This window comes from Heterodontus francisci, chromosome 5, assembly GCF_036365525.1.
Source record: "Heterodontus francisci isolate sHetFra1 chromosome 5, sHetFra1.hap1, whole genome shotgun sequence".
Lineage (NCBI taxonomy): Eukaryota > Metazoa > Chordata > Chondrichthyes > Heterodontiformes > Heterodontidae > Heterodontus > Heterodontus francisci.
Window position 1 is genome coordinate 33,084,180 of NC_090375.1, and position 19,249 is coordinate 33,103,428.

General features: G+C 45.1%; 1 protein-coding gene across 2 annotated transcripts; it reads left to right on the forward strand.

Moving 5' to 3' along the window:
• The first annotated feature begins 4,106 nt into the window (after nucleotides 1–4,106).
• Nucleotides 4,107–7,206, forward strand: rplp1 (ribosomal protein lateral stalk subunit P1). 2 transcript variants are annotated; one of them, XM_068031298.1, is made up of 4 exons: nucleotides 4,107–4,307; nucleotides 6,154–6,228; nucleotides 6,726–6,825; nucleotides 7,077–7,206. In XM_068031298.1, the coding sequence occupies exons 1-4, from the start codon at nucleotides 4,236–4,238 to the stop codon at nucleotides 7,154–7,156; spliced, it is 327 nt and encodes a 108-aa protein (XP_067887399.1). In that variant the 5' UTR covers nucleotides 4,107–4,235; the 3' UTR covers nucleotides 7,157–7,206. The 2 variants fall into 2 exon arrangements, with proteins under 2 accessions (XP_067887399.1, XP_067887398.1); XM_068031297.1 differs by lacking the exon at nucleotides 4,107–4,307 and adding an exon at nucleotides 4,383–4,548.
• Nucleotides 7,207–19,249: the final 12,043 nt, after the last annotated feature.

Consider the following 19,249-nt stretch of genomic DNA (forward strand, 5'->3'; position numbering starts at 1 on the left):
GGCAATATCTGAAGAATGGTTTTGGTTACTGTTCTTCGAGCTTGCTGTCGAGTCCTTGATTGTAGGTAGGTCTTGGCTTTTCGTTGGGGCCCAGTATTCCTCTTAAACCTTGTTCAATGTAGGTGACTTTTCTCTCCTGAGGTTCACATGTTTTCAGTGGGTCCAGAGGCATGTGAGAAAGAGATGGGAGCTGACAGGAGAGGCTGTGGCAAGTCAGCCAAGAGAGGTCTTTACAGTCTAGGAGCAAACAGTCTCTCTTTCTCAAACTGTCTGTGCACAATTCAAAAACTCCCAACTTGGCCAGCAGGTTAGTCACGTGACCAACTGGTTTAACCACTTCTGTGTTTGTGGATTCTCTTGTCCCAGCAGACCCTGGAATGTCTCTTCATATACACAATACCTGGTGATCAAAGTCCATTTTAGGTTAAACAGATAAAGGAAGTAACCTCTCTTGTCTCCATTGGTATGCAAATGTCCCCCATCCAAGGGTCTGGCAGCCCTTGTAACAGGCTTTCTGTTACTTCCAGCAACAATTTGAAATTTAATGTCCATATGGTGAAATTAATATGCTTCATTTTTGGCAGGTGGGGGCCCAGCATCAAACCTCCATATCCAGAGGAATGAAATGCGATTTGAGAAAAGCGTATTTCATTAAAAAGGGTCGAGGGAGAAAATATAAGATACAGGAAAAAGCATGCGTCTCTCTTTCATTCATTCATATTAATTCATAAATATTAAAACTTATTACAGCCTGTCTTTTCTTGGTGCCAATGCTGCTTTAACTACCCACTTTTTGGCATCCCAATAAACATGTGTTTCTTTCGGGAAGTTTTTTTTCAGTTTGCCCATTTCCGTGAGTGCCTAGGGTCTTTGTTCCTGTTGAGGTCGGTAAAGGGGAAGGGTTAGATTTAATTAGCCCTAAGTTGCAACTTTTTTTTCCTCAGGCAAGTCAGTAGTGGGCGGGTCTATCCTGAACTCTCTTTCAGTGCTTTGCTAAGTCATGCAAAGGCTTCAGGGGATCTCTTTTTTTCAGACTGTTGGGGAGGACTCTTTGCTGATCTCCCCTTTATCCTCTGGGACACTCCTGCCTGCAGGTATTTGTGCAGATTCTACTGCACTCCCCTGGGGCACTTTGACTAGGTGAGGCATCACCCTCACAGTTTCTCTGCCCCCTAGAGGTCTTTCTTTGTCTCTGCAGGTTCCTGTAAATGCTGTTAGCAACTCTGGTGGGGCGCTTCTATTGTCTGCATTTACATAGGAGGATGTGTGGTCTATCTTTTCAAATTTTTCGGGGTTGACTGACCGGACAGTAGGGGTTTTCATCTGGGATTCCTCCCAAACTTCCTTTAACCTGCCCTGTTGGTCACTTTTTACCCTTCCCTTTCTAACCCTTAGCGAGCCTTGTACCAGCCTGTCCCCTTTTGTTCATGGCGGGGATCCCTTACAGTTCACCAGCCCTCTGCTGGAGGGTCCTCCGGCCACTGGTACAGGAGTAAGGGGTGCAGCTTCCACTGTAGGTTGGAGTTTCCCCTCAACCTGGCACATGTGGCAACTCCTGCAGTACTCCACCACATCTTTGTGGAGTTTTGGCCAGTCAAACTGCTGTCTTATGCAGGCTTTGGTCTTTCATATACCGGCATGTACAGAAGAAAGGTTGAAAGTTATTGAACTTAAACTCTAATTCTCTTAACACCAACGGATACACGACGCACCCACGCTAGCATGCATATGCGATACACACATGCAGATAGAGACAGAAAAGAGAAGAAATAAAGTAGAAAAGTTTGAGGCCATATCTGAAGAATGGTTTTGGATACTGTTCTTTGATGTACAGTCATTGATTGTAGGTAGGTAGGTCTTGCTTTTCGTTAGAGCCCAGTATTCCTCTAAAACCTTGTTCCATGTAGGAGACTTTTCTCTTTTGAGGGTCACGTACCTTCAATGGGTCCAGAGGCTTGTGATAAAGGGATGGAAGCCGACAGGAGAGGCTGTGGTGAGCCAGCCAGGAGAGTACTTTACAGTCTAGGAGCAAACAGTCTCTCTTTCTCAAACTATCTGTGCACAATTCAAAAACTCCCAAGTTGGCCAGCAGGTTAGTCACGTGACCAACTGGTTTAACCACTTCTGTGTTTGTGGATTCTCTTGTCCCAGCAGACCCTGGAATGTCTCTTCTTACACACAATACCTGGTGATCAAAGTCCATTTTAGGTTCAGTGAGTAAGGGAAGTAACCTCTCTTGTCTCCATTGGTATACAAATGTCCTCCTTCCAAGGGTCTGACAGCCCTTGTAACAGATCTTCTCTTCTTCCCAGCAACAATTTGAAATTTAAGTCCGTATGGTGAAATTAATATGCCTCATTCTTGGCAGGTGGGGTCCCAGCATGACAATTAATAAAGAGGTAGTACTTTAAAAATTAACTGGATTGAAGGTTCATGTATCCCCTGGACCAGATGAACTACATCCCAGAGTATTGAAGGAGATGGCTAAAGAGATAGTGGATGCATTGGTGGTTATCTTTCAAAATGCTATAGATTCTGGAAAGGTTCTTGCAGACTAGCAAGTAGAAAGTGTAACCCGACTATTTATGAAAGGAGGGAGAGAGAAAACAGGGAACAGACCGGTTAGTTTGATGTCAGTGGTAGGGAAAATGTTAGAATCTACTATAAAGGGTGTGATAACGAGACACTTAGAAAATAATATGACTGGGCAGAGTCAACATGGATTTATGAAAGGGAAATCATCTTTGACAAATATGTTGTAATTTTTTGAGGATGTTACTTGTAGCATAGATAAGGGGGATTCAGTGGATGTGGTGTATTTGGATTTTCAGAAGGCTTTTGATAAGGTCCCACACAGGTCAGTAAACAAAATTAGAGCACAGGGGATTGGGGGTAATATACTGCTATGGATTGAGAATTGGTTAACAGACAGAAAGCAGAGAGTAGGAATAAATGGGTCATTTTCAGGATGGCAGACTCGTGGGGTACCACAAGGCTCAGTGCTAGTCCGGAGCTGTTCACAATCTATATAAATGATTTGGATGTGGGGACCTAGTGTAATATTTTCACATTTGCTGATGACACAAAACTGGATAGGAATGTAAGTTGTAAGGAGGATGCAAGGAGGCTTCAAGGGACTTGGACAGGCTATGTGAATGGGCAAGAACATGGCAAATGGAATATGTTGTGAATAAGTGTGAAATTATCCACTTTGGTAGAAAAAAACAGAAAGACAGAGTAGGTCTTAAATGGTGAGAAGTTGGGAAGTGTTGATGTCCAAAGGGGCCTGGGTGTCCTTGTTCATGAGTCACTAAAAGCTAGCAAGCAGTGATGACCATGAAATCATTGTCGATTTTTGTAAAAACCCATCTGGTTCACTAATGTCCTCTCGGGAAGGAAATCTTCTGTCTTTACCTGGTCTGGCCTACATGTGACTACAGATCGACAGCAATGTTGTTGACTCTTAAAATGCCCTCTGAAACGGCCTAGCAAGCCACTCAGTTCCAGGGCAATTTGGGATGGGCAACAAATGCTGGCTTAGCCAGCGACGCCCACATCCCATAAACAAATTTTAAAAATCTCAGAATAAAGGATAGGCCCTATAAGACTGAGATGAGGAGGAATTTCTTTACTCAGAGGGTGGTGAATCTTTGGAAATCTCTACCAGAGAGGGCTGTGGAAGCTCAATCATTGAGCATGTTCAAGACAGAAATCGATAGATATCCGGACACTAACGACATCAATGAATATGGGGATAGCACAGGAAAATGGCGTAGATGATAAGCCATGATCAAACTGAATTGCAGAGCAGGCTCAACAAGCAGAATGGCCTACTCCTATGTTTATCCCCTTTGTTATTCGTGGGACCTCTACGTCTAAATTGGCTGCCACTTTTGCCTACGCAACAACAGCCGACACTTCAAAACTAATTCATTGACTGTGAAGCCCTTTAGGACATCTCGGAAATGCGGAAAGGATCCACATCAATGAAATCCTTTCTTCTTATCCACTTCCGCTCCCCCAGCCGGATGTGTCGCACAGATGACCCGGAAGCGGCCCTGATATAACCCGGAAGTGACGAGGCACTCCCTCTATATAAAGGCCCTCGCGGGATTAGATTTTCTCTTCCTGCTCTGCCCGGTTCAGAGGTGCTCGGTTCTTCTAATCGAAGCTAAGGCCGATTTACTCCCGGCGACTAGCACCATCGGACCTGTATCTCGCAGAGACCCAGCGCCATGGCATCCACGTCTGAACTTGCCTGTATCTACAGCGCCCTCATCCTGCATGACGATGAGGTCACCGTCACTGTGAGTGAAGCGGCGGCTGTCGCGGCGCCATGTTAGGGCCGGCCAGGCACCATCTTGATGGAGCCGCTGGGCTTTTCCAGCGGGGAGGTGGGAAACACCGGCCTCGCCGTCCAAGCTTCTGATGGCGCAACATGTCGAGCGGGTGATCGATGTTGTTGAGGTCCCGGCCTCGTTCCGCGGTTACAACCGGAACTGGAGCCTCGCACGTGGACAGAGGCTGGGGATGGGAGTGTTAACCCGGGTAATGGACTTGCTGAATCGGGGCGAGGGTAATCTTCATCCCCACAACTGTGCATTTCACCCTCTCTCTGCGACCGGAGGCTTGAGTTTCTGCAGCAAAGTTCGTTTATTGTTTGGTTAACTTTTTTTACTTTGCTTTGTTAACTCCTTTGTTTTGCAAATAGGGTCCGGAAATAGCGGCATGTAGTCTGGATTGTAAGAGCAGTGACTTCGAATTATTGCATACAAATCCTGATCAGGGACCATTGACTTTCAGTTGGGGCTGCTGCACAACTTCCCGCCTTAAGGAATATTTTTTTTTTAGAATTAGAACATTACAGCGCAGTACAGGCCCTTCAGCCCTCGATGTTGCGCCGACCTGTGAAACCATCTGACCTACACTATTCCATTTTCATCCATATGTCTATCCAATGACCACTTAAATGCCCTTAAAGTTGGCGAGTCTACTACTGTTGCAGGCAGGACGTTCCACGCCCCTACTACTCTCTGCGAAAAGAAACTACCTCTGACATCTGTCCTATATCTATCACCCCTCGACTTAAAGCTATGTCCCCTCGTGTTTGCCATCACCATCCGAGGAAAAAGACGCTCACTATCCACCCTATCTAACTCTCTGATTATCTTATGTCTCTATTAAGTCACCTCTCCTCCTCCTTCTCTCCAACGAAAACAACCTCAAGTCCCTCAGCCTTTCCTCGTAAGACCTTCCCTCCATATCAGGCAACATCCTAGTAAATCTCCTCTGCACCCTTTCCAAAGCTTCCGCATCCTTCCTATAATGCGGTGACCAGAACTGCACGCGATACTCCAGGTGCGGTCTCACCAGAGTTTTGTACATGGGAACAGGAGGAGGCCATTCAGTTCCTTCAATCTGTTCTAGTTACATGTCTGATCTTTTAACAAGATTTTATTTACTTTGACTCCAGAGAGGAATGTTAATGTTTGGTAGCCAGCTTCCACATGCATGCTGAAGCTTGTAGCTCATTTTTTCACTAATTGCTGATGTGATTGAATTGCACAGTGCTGTTAAAATTAGTGTTTGTGTGCCTTTGGCTGTGATAACCTCCTTGCCAAAGTCTGGTAGTATGCAACTGTGATCTAATGCCTTGTATGGAGCTATGTGCCCAAATCTGGTTAATTACCAAGATGCTCAGAAGAATTTACACCTGCCTTTCTGTAATGTCCTTCCCAAGTTGAACTACATGTGTATGCTCCAGTGAACCAGCCTTCAGGTCATCACATCACATTTGTTGAGTTGATTTTTGGTGCAATTTCCAGCCATACATAATCCTATCAGGGCTGCAAGTTCCTTTTGATTTTGGATTGCTTGATCCCTGCTCTACTGCCTGAGGCTGAGCTATTAATCACTGCATCCATCCAACCTGTTATATTGATCATTCCTTTGGTACCTTTCCCCAAAGTTGTGCCATTTGCTTGGTGTTCTCTATTTGTGAACATATTTATTGTGAATAACACTGTAAATGCAGGTTTCATTGATTCCTTAATTGGGTAACATTTGCAGCAAATAACCAGATTGAGATAGCACTCTAATTTACGATTGAAGTGAAGGATGTAAAAATCATGCAATGTATTCATTGTTTTCCAGGAAGACAAACTCAATGCCCTCATCAAGACAGCTGGAGTAACAATTGAGCCTTTCTGGCCCAGTCTGTTTGCCAAGGTAACATGAGAATTAATAACTGATAGTACATTTTCAGACAGCGTCTGTTTGGTAATTTGGCACAGGGTTTCTTTGCCCTGTACAGAAATAAGTTTAGAAGCTTTTGCTATGCACCAGTTACTATATTTTTGGTTTTGAGTTAATGTTGTGGACAGAAATATTTGCATTTGTGTAGCACTTTACATAATCTCAGAAAACCCTCAAATATGTGTCTGTAGTAAATCTGTATCCTTGACACTGAACCAAGGCTGATGTCTTAACCTGTATACCATATTCTTGGAGGAAAAGGTTTGGATTGCTTATGATTTAACCTAAAATAAACTGTGCTGCCATTTGTCATCATAGAATGGAGCTGTGGGTAGGGTTACAACCAGCCTATATGTGGTGGAACAGAGGGTTTTTGAATGGTTCTTCCCATCAGTGTGTTCTGTGTATGAGTGACAGATTGTGAAGTCTTGCTGAAGTAGACTAACTTGTAAAATTGTTTTTGTTTTTAGGCACTGGCAAATATTGACATCAGCAGTCTGATCTGCAATGTTGGTGCTGGTGGTAGTGCCCCTGCTCCTGCAGCTGTTTCCACTGCTGCCCCTGTTGCTGGTGAGTTTTAAACTGTTCATGTAATTGTAGGAGGAGTTGCAGGACTAATTTGGGTAACAGCAGTTTGGAGTAGAAGCAATTTGGAGAACACGAAGTAACAATCATTCTAATATCTGTAGAATATTTTGCCAGGATGTTTTTCTTTAACCTTCATTTACCTTAGTACTGCATGCTTTAATAAATGCATCCAGTGTTTGGCAGATGAGTGTACAGGTTTGCACCAAAAAACTAATCCCTTTTCTGTCCTGCAGCTGAAGAGAAAAAGGAAGAGAAGAAGCAGGAGGAATCAGAAGAGTCTGACGATGACATGGGCTTTGGTCTCTTTGATTAAATGTGCCATGCAATATAATTGCTATGATTAAAAATTTCATAAAAATTGAATTTTTTTTCCTGAGTTGCCAGTCAAATGTGAGCTTTTCTCATTCTTTGTTTCTTTCCTCCTGCCCAATATCATGCTGTGGTGAGATTTAAATGACCCAAATTTCCACAGGCTTCAACAAGTAGCAGCATTAAGTTTTCAGTGCATAACTAGTGGGGGGTGTGGTTTATTAGCCAATGCAGCAAGCTGAGCAGATGACCTTTTTTGAAAATGCTCAACAGATCAGAGTTGCTGTCTGATTTATTTTAATCATTCCACTATTAGCAGTTGCTCTGGAATTCCCTCTTTCAATCCCTATAACTCTACCTCTTATTAAAACCTATGCCTCACCTGTCCTGATCTTTTGTCTTGGTGGTGGGTTGTCTTGATATGGCTCCTGTGAGGTATCTTGGGCCCTGTAGCTACTGGAAATCAAACAGAAAATACTGGAAATACTCCAATCCAGCTGTGGAGAGAAAGAGTTAATATTTGACTGATCTTCAAGCATTTAAATGCAAGTTGTGTACATATTAAATGACCCTAGCCACCTGTTTTCCTTTCCACCTTTCCACCCCCCCGGTATGATTTCCTGTGGGGGTTGTGCAGAGTAAGGACTTAACCTTTTTCTCATTTGTGCCACAAGTGAGACCAATTATTACTTCCTGCTAACTTTACCTCCTCCAGTTATTTGGAACTGCATATTTACTGAGCTGCAGGTGAATGCTGCACTACACAAGGAAGGGTGACTTGTATGCCTTATAAATCCATGGGTTACTGTAAAGTACTCACAGCCACTGAATTGTGTGGTTATGAGCATATGTAAATATGGCATTACAGGCAGGTATTCTGATACAAAAGCAAAATACTGTGGATGTTGGAAATCTGAAGAAGGGTTACTAACGTGACATGTTAACTCTGCTTCCAGCATTTCTTGTTTTTATTTAAGGCAGGTATTCTGGTTTGGTATCCAGCCTATTAGAATTCCCCTGCTATTTACATGTATGCTCCTTTAAATGCCTCCCTTTGCAGGCATATACAATGTTTAAAGACCGTACTGCATTCTAGTGTTGGACTGATGTAGTACAAAATTTAAACAAAGTAACTCCTACCACTAGTGTGTGCATGAGGTCACGACATGATGTTCTCACCCCTCAATAGCCATCTCCAGTCACCTGAACAGTATGCTGCTTCCTCCCACCTTTCGTGCTTCAATTGCCATTTCACCCTTTTACCTTCTCTTTCTCTCCCCTCACCATCCAAGGCCCAGTACACTCACAGGTGAAGCAGCAATTTACTTGTGCTTCCTTTTATTAGTATACTATATTGGGGACACCAAACGCAGATTGGGTGATCGCTTTGCAAAACACCTCTGCTCAGTCCGAAACTATAATCCTGAGCTTCTAGTCGCTTGCCATTTCAACATTTCACTTCCCCGCCTGCTGTCATGCCAACATTTCTATCTCTGGCCTGTTCCAGTGAAGATCAACGCAAGCTTGAGGAGCAGTACCTATCAATTAGGCACTATACAGGCTTGTGGACTGAGCATTCAGTTCAATAACTTCCAAGCATAACCGGCCTATCTTTTATTTTTTAATAAAAGCAAAATACTGCAGATGCTAGAACTCTGAAATAAAAACAAGAAATGCTGGAAATAGTCAGCAGGTCTGGCAGCATCTGTGGAGGGAGAAGCAGAGTTAACGTTTCGGGTCAATGACCCTTCTTCGGAACTGGCAAATATTAGAAATGTCAAAAGGTTATAAACAAGTAAAGTGGGGGTGGGGCAAGAGATAACAAAGGAGAAGGTGTAGATTGGACAAGGCCACAGAATAGCTGACCAGAAGGTCATGGAGCAAAGGCAAACAATATGTTAATGGTGTGTTGAAAGACAAAACATTAGTACAGATAAGGTGTTAACGGACTGAAAATTGAACAGCAAGTACAGATATGAAAAAAAAGTGGGTGAGCAAACTGAACAAACTAGGATGAAATAAACATACAAAAAAAAAGTAAAATGGGGGGCCCGTCATGCTCTGAAATTATTGAACTCAACGTTCAGTCCGGCAGACTGTAGTGTGCCTAATCGGTAAAAGAGATGCTGTTCCTCGAGTTTGTGTTGATGTTCACTGGAACCCTGCAATAAGCCCGTGATGGAGATGAGAGCAGGGGGGAGTGTTGAAATGGCAAGCAACCGGAAGCTCAGGGTTCTGCTTGCGGACTGAGCGGAGGTGTTCCGCAAAGCGGTCACCCAGTCTGCTTTTGGTCTCCCCAATGTAGAGGAGACCACATTGTGAGCAGCGAATACAGTATACTACATTGAAAGAAGTACAAGTAAATCGCTGCTTCACCTGTAAGGAGTGTTTGGGGCCTGGGATAGTGAGGAGAGAGGAGGTAAATGGGCAGGTATTACACCTGTGATGTCATGGGAAGGGGATGAGGTGGTGGGGGTAATGGAGGAGTGGACCAGGGTGCCGCGGAGACTGCTAGACATATTTCTCACCTGGTCGTTTAAAAATATACTGATAGCTCTAAATTGAGGAATGGTGACAACCTTTGGGCAAGGTACATATAGGCGAGCATTAGGAGCAAATACAACAACTTTAGCACCTGTAACAATGTCCCAAGGTGGTTCAGACAATTCAAAATATTCATGCAGAGTCAATGCAGGAGTGGCTGAGGAAATTAGAGCTTATTCTAGACTGCATGTTGGATAGGCAGTCTGACAATACAGGCAATGGAGAGGGCATGCTGGTGGTGGCAAGGTACATGTGGAAGCTGACCTCCATCCTTCTGATGCCACCAAGAGCAGGATGTCTATGGAGGGGGGAGGCCAAGGACAGATGTGAAAGAGTGAAGAAATATATTCTTGAATAGGGAATGGAAGAATACCTGAGAGGGACCCTGATGCGGAGCTGCACAGGTCATGAAATCCAGTCGCGTAAGTACAAAGCCATGAAAGGCAAACAGGACCTTTGACACTAAAGCAAAATACTCCAGATGCAGAAAATCAAATAAAAATAGAAAATGCTGGAAATACTCAGCAGTTGAGGCAGCATTTGTGGAGAGAAACGGTTAACGTTTCAGGTCAATTATCTTTTGTTAGAACACAATCTTTAGTGTTTCAGAGGCATAGAATACAAAAAGGTGATACTGAACATGCACACGATCTTTGGAGTATTGCATGAGGTTATAGGCCTTCCTATAATTCTTTTGGGCCTCCTTATCTCGAGAGACAATGGATACGCGCCTGGAGGTGGTCAGTGGTTTGTGGAGCAGCGCCTGGAGTGGCTATAAAGGCCAATACTAGAGTGACAGGCTCTTCTACAGGTGCTGCAGAGAAATTTGTTTGTCAGGGCTGTTGCACAGTTGGCTCTCCCCTTGCGCCTCTGTCTTTTTTCCTGCCAACTACTAAGTCTCTTCGACTCGCCACACTTTAGCCCTGTCTTTATGGCTGCCCGCCAGCTCTGGCGAACGCTGACAACTGACTCCCACGACTTGTGATCAATGTCACAGGACTTCATGTCGTGTTTGCAGACGTCTTTAAAGTGGAGACATGGACGGCCGGTGGGTCTGATACCAGTGGCGAGCTCGCTGTACAATGTGTCCTTGGGGATCCTGCCATCTTCCATGCGGCTCACATGGCCAAGCCATCTCAAGCGCCGCTGACTCAGTAGTGTGTACAAGCTGGGGATGTTGGCCGCCTCGAGGACCTCTGTGTTGGAGATATGGTCCTGCCACCTGATGCCAAGTATTCTCCGGAGGCAGCGAAGATGGAATGAATTGAGACGTCGCTCTTGGCTGACATATGTTGTCCAGGCCTCGCTGCCATAGAGCAAGGTACTGAGGACACAGGCCTGATACACTCGGACTTTTGTGTTCCGTGTCAGTGCGCCATTTTCCCACACTCTCTTGGCCAGTCTGGACATAGCAGTGGAAGCCTTACCCATATGCTTGTTGATTTCTCCATCTAGAGACAGGTTACTGGTGATAGTTGAGCCTAGGTAGGTGAACTCTTGAACCACTTCCAGAGCGTGGTCGCCAATATTGATGGATGGAGCATTTCTGACATCCTGTCCCATGATGTTTGTTTTCTTGAGGCTGATGGTTAGGCCAAATTCATTGCAGGCAGTTGCAAACCTGTCGATGAGACTCTGCAGGCACTCTTCAGTGTGAGATGTTAAAGCAGCATCGTCAGCAAAGAGGAGTTCCCTGATGAGGACTTTCTGTACTTTGGACTTCGCTCTTAGACGGGCAAGGTTGAACAACCTGCCCCCTGATCTTGTGTGGAGGAAAATTCCTTCTTCAGAGGACTTGAACGCATGTGAAAGCAGCAGGGAGAAGAAAATCCCAAAAAGTGTGGGTGCGAGAACACAGCCCTGTTTCACGCCACTCAGGATAGGAAAGGGCTCTGATGAGGAGCCACCATGTTGAATTGTGCCTTTCATATTGTCATGGAATGAGGTGATGATACTTAGTAGCTTTGGTGGGCATCCGATCTTTTCTAGTAGTCTGAAGAGACCACGTCTGCTGACGAGGTCAAAGGCTTTGGTGGGATCAATGAAAGCAATGTAGAGTGGCAACTGTTGTTCACGGCATTTCTCCTGCATCTGACGAAGGGAGAACAGCATGTCAATGGTCGATCTCTCTGCACGAAAGCCACACTGTGCCTCAGGGTAGACGCGCTCGGCCAGCTTCTGGAGCCTGTTGAGAGCGACTCGAGCAAAGACTTTCCCCACTATGCTGAGCAGGGAGATTCCACGGTAGTTGTTGCAGTCACCGCGGTCACCTTTGTTTTTATAGAGGGTGATGATATTGGCATCGCGCATGTCCTGGGGTACTGCTCCCTCGTCCCAGCACAGGCAAAGCAGTTCATGTAGTGCTGAGAGTATAGCAGGCTTGGCACTCTTGATTATTTCAGGGGTAATGCTGTCCTTCCCAGGGGCTTTTCCGCTGGCTAGAGAATCAATGGCATCACTGAGTTCTGATTTGGTTGGCTGTATGTCCAGCTCATCAATGACTGGTAGAGGCTGGGCTGCATTGAGGGCAGTCTCAGTGACAGTATTCTCCCTGGAGTACAGTTCTAGGTAGTGCCCAACCCAGCGGTCCATTTGTTTGCGTTGGTCAGTGATTATGTCCCCTGATTTAGATTTGAGGGGGGCGATAGGAAGCATATAATAAGTATTTATGTAGTGCCTTTAATGTAATAAAATGTTCCAAGGTGCTTCACAACAGCAATATTTGACACTGAGCCACATGAGGTGATAGGCCAGATAGCAAAAGAGGTAGGTTTTAAGGAGTATCTTAAAGGAGGAAACAGCCAGAAGGGTTCAGGGAGGGAATTCCAGAGCTTGGGACCGAGACAGCTGAAGGCATGACCACTATTAGTGGAGCAGTTAAAAACCGGGATGCTCAAGAAATCTAAATTGGGTAAGTACAGATATCTGAGGGTTGTGGGGCTGGACAAAATTACAAAGATAGGGAGGGGTGAGGCCATGGAGGGACTTGAACACGAAAAATAAGGGTAGGCCATATGGCCCATCGAGACCGCTCCACCATTCAATACGATCAAGGCTGATCTTAGGATTCAACTTCACTTACCCACCTTTGATTCTGAGACACCAAAAATCTATCTATCCCAGCCTTAAATGTATTCAACGATGGAGCATCCACAACACTCTGGGGTAGAGCATTCCAAAGATTCGCAACCCTTAGAGTAAAGGACTTTCTCATCTTAGTCCTAAATGATTGGGCCCTTATCCTGAGACTGTTTCTGTGTGTTTCAGATTCCTCGACCAGCAGAAACAATCTCTCAGTGCCTATCTTATCCAACCCCTTCAGAATCATGTATGTTTCAATGCGATCGCCTCTCATTCTCCTGAACTCCAGAGAATATAGGCCCAATTTACTCAGCTCTCATCATAGGATGACCCCCCCATCCCAGGGACCAAGTTAGTAAATCTTCGCTGCACCGACCCCAGTGGAATTATATCCTTTGTTAAATGTGGAGACCAAAACTGCACACAGTATTCCAGGTGCAGTCTCACCAAAGCCCTGTACAATTTTAGTAAGACTTCTTTATTCCTGTACTCCAATCTCCTTGCAATAAAGGCCAGCATGCTATTTGCCTTCCTAATAGCCTGCTGCACCTGCATGTTAACTTTCTGCGTTCCTTGTACGAGTACCTCCAAGTCTCTCTCAACTTCAACACTTACCAGTTCCACACTTTTAAAAAATATTCTGCTTTTCTATTTTTACGACCAAAGTGAACAACTTCACACTTCCCTACATTATACTCCATTTGCCATCTTGTTGCCCACTCACTTAACCTGTCTATATCTCTTTTCAGCCTCTCTACATCCTGCCTGCAGCTTACTTTTCCATCGAGCTTTGTATCATCAGCAAACTTAGATATATTATTCTCTGTCTCTTCATCTTTTGTTAAATGTGGAGACCAAAACTGCAAACAGTATTCCAAGGATGTTGGACAAGCAGTCATAATAGCAACAGTTGATGAGTCAAGAGAGATTTTGGTCAGATGGAGCTATTTTGTTGTCAGTGTACATGTGAAAACTAAAGTGTAAAAACAAAGAATGATGTCGCCGAGGGGCAGCACATAGATAAGAAATAGGATAGATCCTTTGGGAACACTGGGGTAATAGTGTGGGAGCAGGAAGAGAAGCTATTGAAAATGATTCTCTGGGAAAGATGGATAAATAGGATTAGAACCAGCAAAAGCAGTCCCACCCAGCTGGACAACAGTGGAGAGGTATTGGAGGAGGCTGGTGTAGTCAACCATGTCAAAGGCTGCAAACAGGTCAAGGAGGACAAGGGATAGTTTACCTTTGTCACAATCACATCGGATGTCATTGATGACTTTGATAAAATGAGCACGGATTTGGGAGGCAAGAGCTTTAGAGAAGTAAGTGGGAAGTTGAAGATGGGACGGTTGTTTGCAAGGATAGTGCGGTCGAGGGTTGGTATTTTGAGGAGGGGGTGATGACAGTAGATTAAATGGAGAGGGCGTCAGTACTTGAGGAGAGAACCATTTACAATATAAAATAACATGGACTAGGAGGGGAAATTGGGTGGTTAGCAGTTTAGTGGGAATAGGGTCGAGGGAGTGGGAGGTGGGTCTCATGAACAAGTTGAGCTCGTAGAGTGCATGAGGGGAGATAGGAAAGAAACTAGAGAAAGATGCGAGTTCAGGGCTAGGGCAGGGGAGGCTTGAGAGGAAGTTTGGCCTGTTGGGCTAGTCGTGCTGGAGGTAAGGGTGGAGCAGACAGAGAAGGGGGTTTAAGAAGACTGCAGTAGAGAAAAGAAGTTGGGGCTTATCTGCATTCCATGATATCTAGGAATAGTGAGCAGTTTTTGCAGATGTCTACGGGCCCTGACAATATTCTGGCAATAGTACTGAGGACCTCTGCTCCAGAACTTGCCATGCCCCGAGCCAAACAACACTGGCATCTACCTGGCAATGTGGAAAATTTCCCAGGTATGTCCTGTACACAGAAAGCAGGACAAGTCCAAACTGGCCAATTACCGCCCCATCAGTCTACACTCAATCATCTGTAAAGTGATGGAAGGTGTCATCGACAGTGCTATCAGGCGGCGCTTGCCTAGCAATAACCTGCTCAGTGACGCTCAGTTTGGGTTCCGCCAGGGCCACTCAGCTCCTGACCTCATTACAGCCTTGGTTCAAACATGGACAAAAGAGCTGAACTCAAGAGGTGAGGTGAGAGTGACTGCCCTTGACATCAAGGCAGCATTTGACTGAGTATGGCATCAAGGAGCCCTAGCAAAAACGAAGTCAATGGGAATCAGGGGGAAACCTCTCTGCTGGTTGGAGTCATACCTAGCGCAAAGATGGTTGTGGTTGCTGCAGGTCAATCATCTGAGTTCCAGGACATCACTGCAGGAGTTCCTCAGGGTAGTGTCCTAGGCCCAACCATCTTCAGCTGCTTCATCAATGACCTTCCTTCAATCATAAGGTCAGAAGTGGGGATGTTCGCTGATGATTGCACAATGTTCAGCACCATTCGCGATTCCTCAGATACCGAAGCGGTCTGTGTGGAAATGCAGCAAGACCTGGACAATATCCAGGCTTGGGCTGATAAGTGGCAAATAACAGTCACGCCACACAAATGCCAAGCAATGGCCATCTCCAACAAGAGTGAATCTAACCATTTTCCCTTGACATTCAATGGCATTACCATCGTTGAATCCCCCACTATCAACATCCTAGAGGCTACCATTGACCAGAAACTGAATTGGAGTAGCCATATATGGGCGGCACAGTGGCGCAGTGGTTAGCACCGCAGCCTCACAGCTCCAGGGACCTGGGTTCGATTCTGGGTACTGCCTGTGTGGAGTTTGCAAGTTCTCCCTGTGTCTGCATGGGTTTTCGCCGGGTGCTCCGGTTTCCTCCCACATCCAAAAGACTTACAGGTGATAGGTAAATTGGCCATTGTAAATTGCCCCTAGTGTAGGGAAGTGATAGGGAATATGGGATTACTGTAGGGTTAGTATAAATGGGTGGTTGTTGGTCGGCACAGACTCGGTGGGCCGAAGGGCCTGTTTCAGTGCTGTATCTCTAAATAAAAAAATATATAAATACCGTGCCTACAAGAGCAGGTCAGAGGCTAGGAATCCTGAGGCGAGTAAGTCACCTCCTGATTCCCCAAAGCCTGTCCACCATCTACAAGGCACAAGTCAGGAGTGTGATGGAATACTCTCCACTTGCCTGGATGGGTGCAGCTCCAACAACACTCAAGAAGGTTGACACCATCCAGGACAAAGCAGCCCGCTTGATTGGCATCCTATCCACAAACATTCACTCCCTCCACCACTGACGCACAGTGGCAGCAGTGTGTACCATCTACAAGATGCATTGCAGCAACGCACCAAAGCTCCTTAGGCTGCACCTTCCAAACCCGTGACCTCTACCAACTAGAAGGAAAAGGACAGAAAATGCATGGGAACACCACCACCTGCAAGTTCCCCTCCAAGTCACACACCATCTTGACTTGGTACTATATCGCCGTTCCTTCACTGTTGCTAGGTCAAAATCCTGGAACTCCCTTCCTAACAGCACTGTGGGTATACCTACCTCACATGGACTGCAGCGGTTGAAGAAGGCAGCTTACCACCACCTTCTCAAGGGCAATTAGGGATGGGCAATAAATGCTGGCCTAGCCAGCGACGCCCCCATCCCATGAAGTGAATAAAAAAAAAGATGAGGGCAGGACCCGATTGTGCTTTGTGTGTTCTGGCCGGTTCTGGTGGAGGATGGCTAAATCAGCTGTCTGCCATATCTGCAGAAGTCTGTGGTACCTTGGACTTAAGCGAGTGAAGGTGAGGGCTGTACCGGGGAATGGCCAGGGGTGAGAGAGAGTAATGGTTTTATTGGAGATTGCAGCATCAAAGGTGGAGGCGAGGATACGTCTGAGCAAATCAGTAGCTGCAGAAATGTTGTGAATTGGGGGAAAGTTTTTTTCCAGAAGCAGATACTGAAAGAGATAGGATTGGGAAGTGAAAGAGGGTGTGGGGTGGAGGGTGATACAAGGAAGTGATCATAGATGGTCTTATCTGAGATTGGGAGTAACAAGGCCACGTGAGATGACAAAGGTCATGAGGGTGACCAGGAATATGGGTTTTGGAGTTTACAAGGGGGAGAGATTAAGGGAGGATAAGCATGACAAATTGAGATGGAGATTGAAATCACTGAGGATGAGAAGTCGTTTGGTGCAGAGACTGAGGGAGGAAAGCAGTGAAGATATCTCAGTGAGAAATTTTTATCATACTTGGGTGTGTGATAGAGAACAAAGATTTCTAAATGCTGGGAGAGGGATGGAGCAAGGTGAGATGCTCATCGGAGGAGAAAGTGCCAGAGGAGTGGGGTTGGGGGGCAAAACAAGTTGTGATTTGGTGATAAGAGTCACACTGCCACCAGGATGGTCTTGGCAGGGCAGGTGGTAACAGGTATAGCCAGGTGAGGAGGCTTCATTTAGGGTGATTGTAAAATAATAGAAAAAGAATAATGTAATTATAAAACTAATTCATGTGTGCTATTTTTTCCACAAATGTCTGACTGCGCTGAAATCCTAATTATCCTAATAAACACCACTAGATGGTGCCAATACTCTTGAAAATTAAGATCACTTACTGCAGCAGTGCTGCTGGAATTAACTTTTCAAATTGGTTAAACGACTTGTGGAATTATGTTGACTGTCCGTTGACTTACAAAATTCAATTAATTTGGATGAGATGTTAAACTGCCCTCTCAGGTCAGGACACTGGGCAGAACCTCCCTGCTCCACCTCAAAATAGTGTGGTAGGATCTTTTACGATCTCACATTACTTTGAGTAGCAGCAAGGAAGTTCTGCCCAGTGTCCTGACCAATATTTATCCCAAAACCAACACATAAAAACGACTGTCAGGTCAATATCACCTTGCTGTATGCAAATTATACAACAGTGCATAAACTTCAAAAATACCTCATTGGCTGTAAAACACTTTGGGACTTCCTGAGGTTATGAAAGGTGCTATATAAATACAGGTTCTTTCTTCAATCATATGCCAGCTTGTCGAAGAGTCAGTATTTGAGATGCTGCCAACACTAACTTCTTGCATTATCACCACAGCCATCACTTGACTCATGCTGACAACTGCACAGCTATGCTTCAATGCTTTCTGACATTGAGTTTCTCTCTCTTTTAACCTGCTAAGGTCCTTAAAGGCCTGAAAAGCCTGTGCTGCTGTCCTCTTCAACTGTCAGTAACCCCAGTCTTGTCCTAAGTTTCTGGATTGTGTTGTGATTCAATTGAGCGCTTACCTCTGCCTATTCAAATCTCTTCAAGTTTAGCTTCTATCCTGCCCACAAAACTTAAGAGTGCCCTGGGTAAGGTCAACCATGACATTATGGCTCTCCGATCTTTGTGTCCCTGACTTCCCTATGACATTTAACATGGTTATTCCATATCATGACCCTTACATAGTCCCATGCCTGTCTGTCTCACCAGAGCCAGGATATCTTCTGTAATGGCTTCTTGTTTGATGTGGCCCAAGAGTCAATTATTGGTGCCTTCCTATTCCTCATGTATATGATGACCCTTGGGGATATTGTCCATAAACATGGGGTCACCTCTCTATCAGTTCGCTGCTGCTCTGCTGTCAGAATGACTGTTGCAGAAAAGTCAAAACCTTTCGCAGCTAGACACTAATGGTCCACTAATGTCCATTCGGGTAGGAAATCTGCCATCCTTACCTGGTCTATTGTATATGTGACTCTAGAACCACAGTCAATAGGTTGATTTTTAACTGCCCTCTGAAATGGCTGATCAATCCACACAGTTGTACCAAACAGCTATGCTTGCTGTGGTTCAAGAAGGTGGCTCACCATCTTGTCAAGGCAATTAGGGATTTAGGGATGGGCAATAAATGCTGGTCGTGCCAATGACGCCCACATCCTGCACATGAATAAAAAATACATTGGCAAGACGAGGTCATCTAAGCTTAGCTTCATACCTGACAACCACTAACTAGCTGGACATATCACCTAAACTGTCCTTGCCTCATTCCCACTTCATGACACAAATTTTCAAATCCTCTCTGGCCACAGGAGGTACCAGAGGATTGGAGGACAGCAAATGTGGTATCATTATTCAAGAAGAGTAGCAGGGATAAACCAGGTAATTACAGGCCGGTGAGTCTAACATCAGTGATAGGGAAACTATTGGAAAAAACTCTGAGGGACAGGATTAATCACTTGGAGAGGCAGGGATTAATCAGGAATAGTCAGCAATACTTTGTCAGGGGGAGATCGTGTCTAACAAATTTGACTGAATTTTTCACGGAGGTGACTAGATATGTAGATGAGGGTAAAGCAGTTGATGTAGTCTACAAAGACTTCAGTAAGGCTTCTGATAAGGTCCCGCATGGGAGATTGGTTAAGAAGGGAAGAGCCATGGGATCCAGGGGCAATTTGGCAAATTGGATCCAAAATTGGCTTAGTGGCAGGAGGTAGAAGGTGATGGTCAAGTGTTTTTGCAAGTGGAAGCCTGTGACAAGTG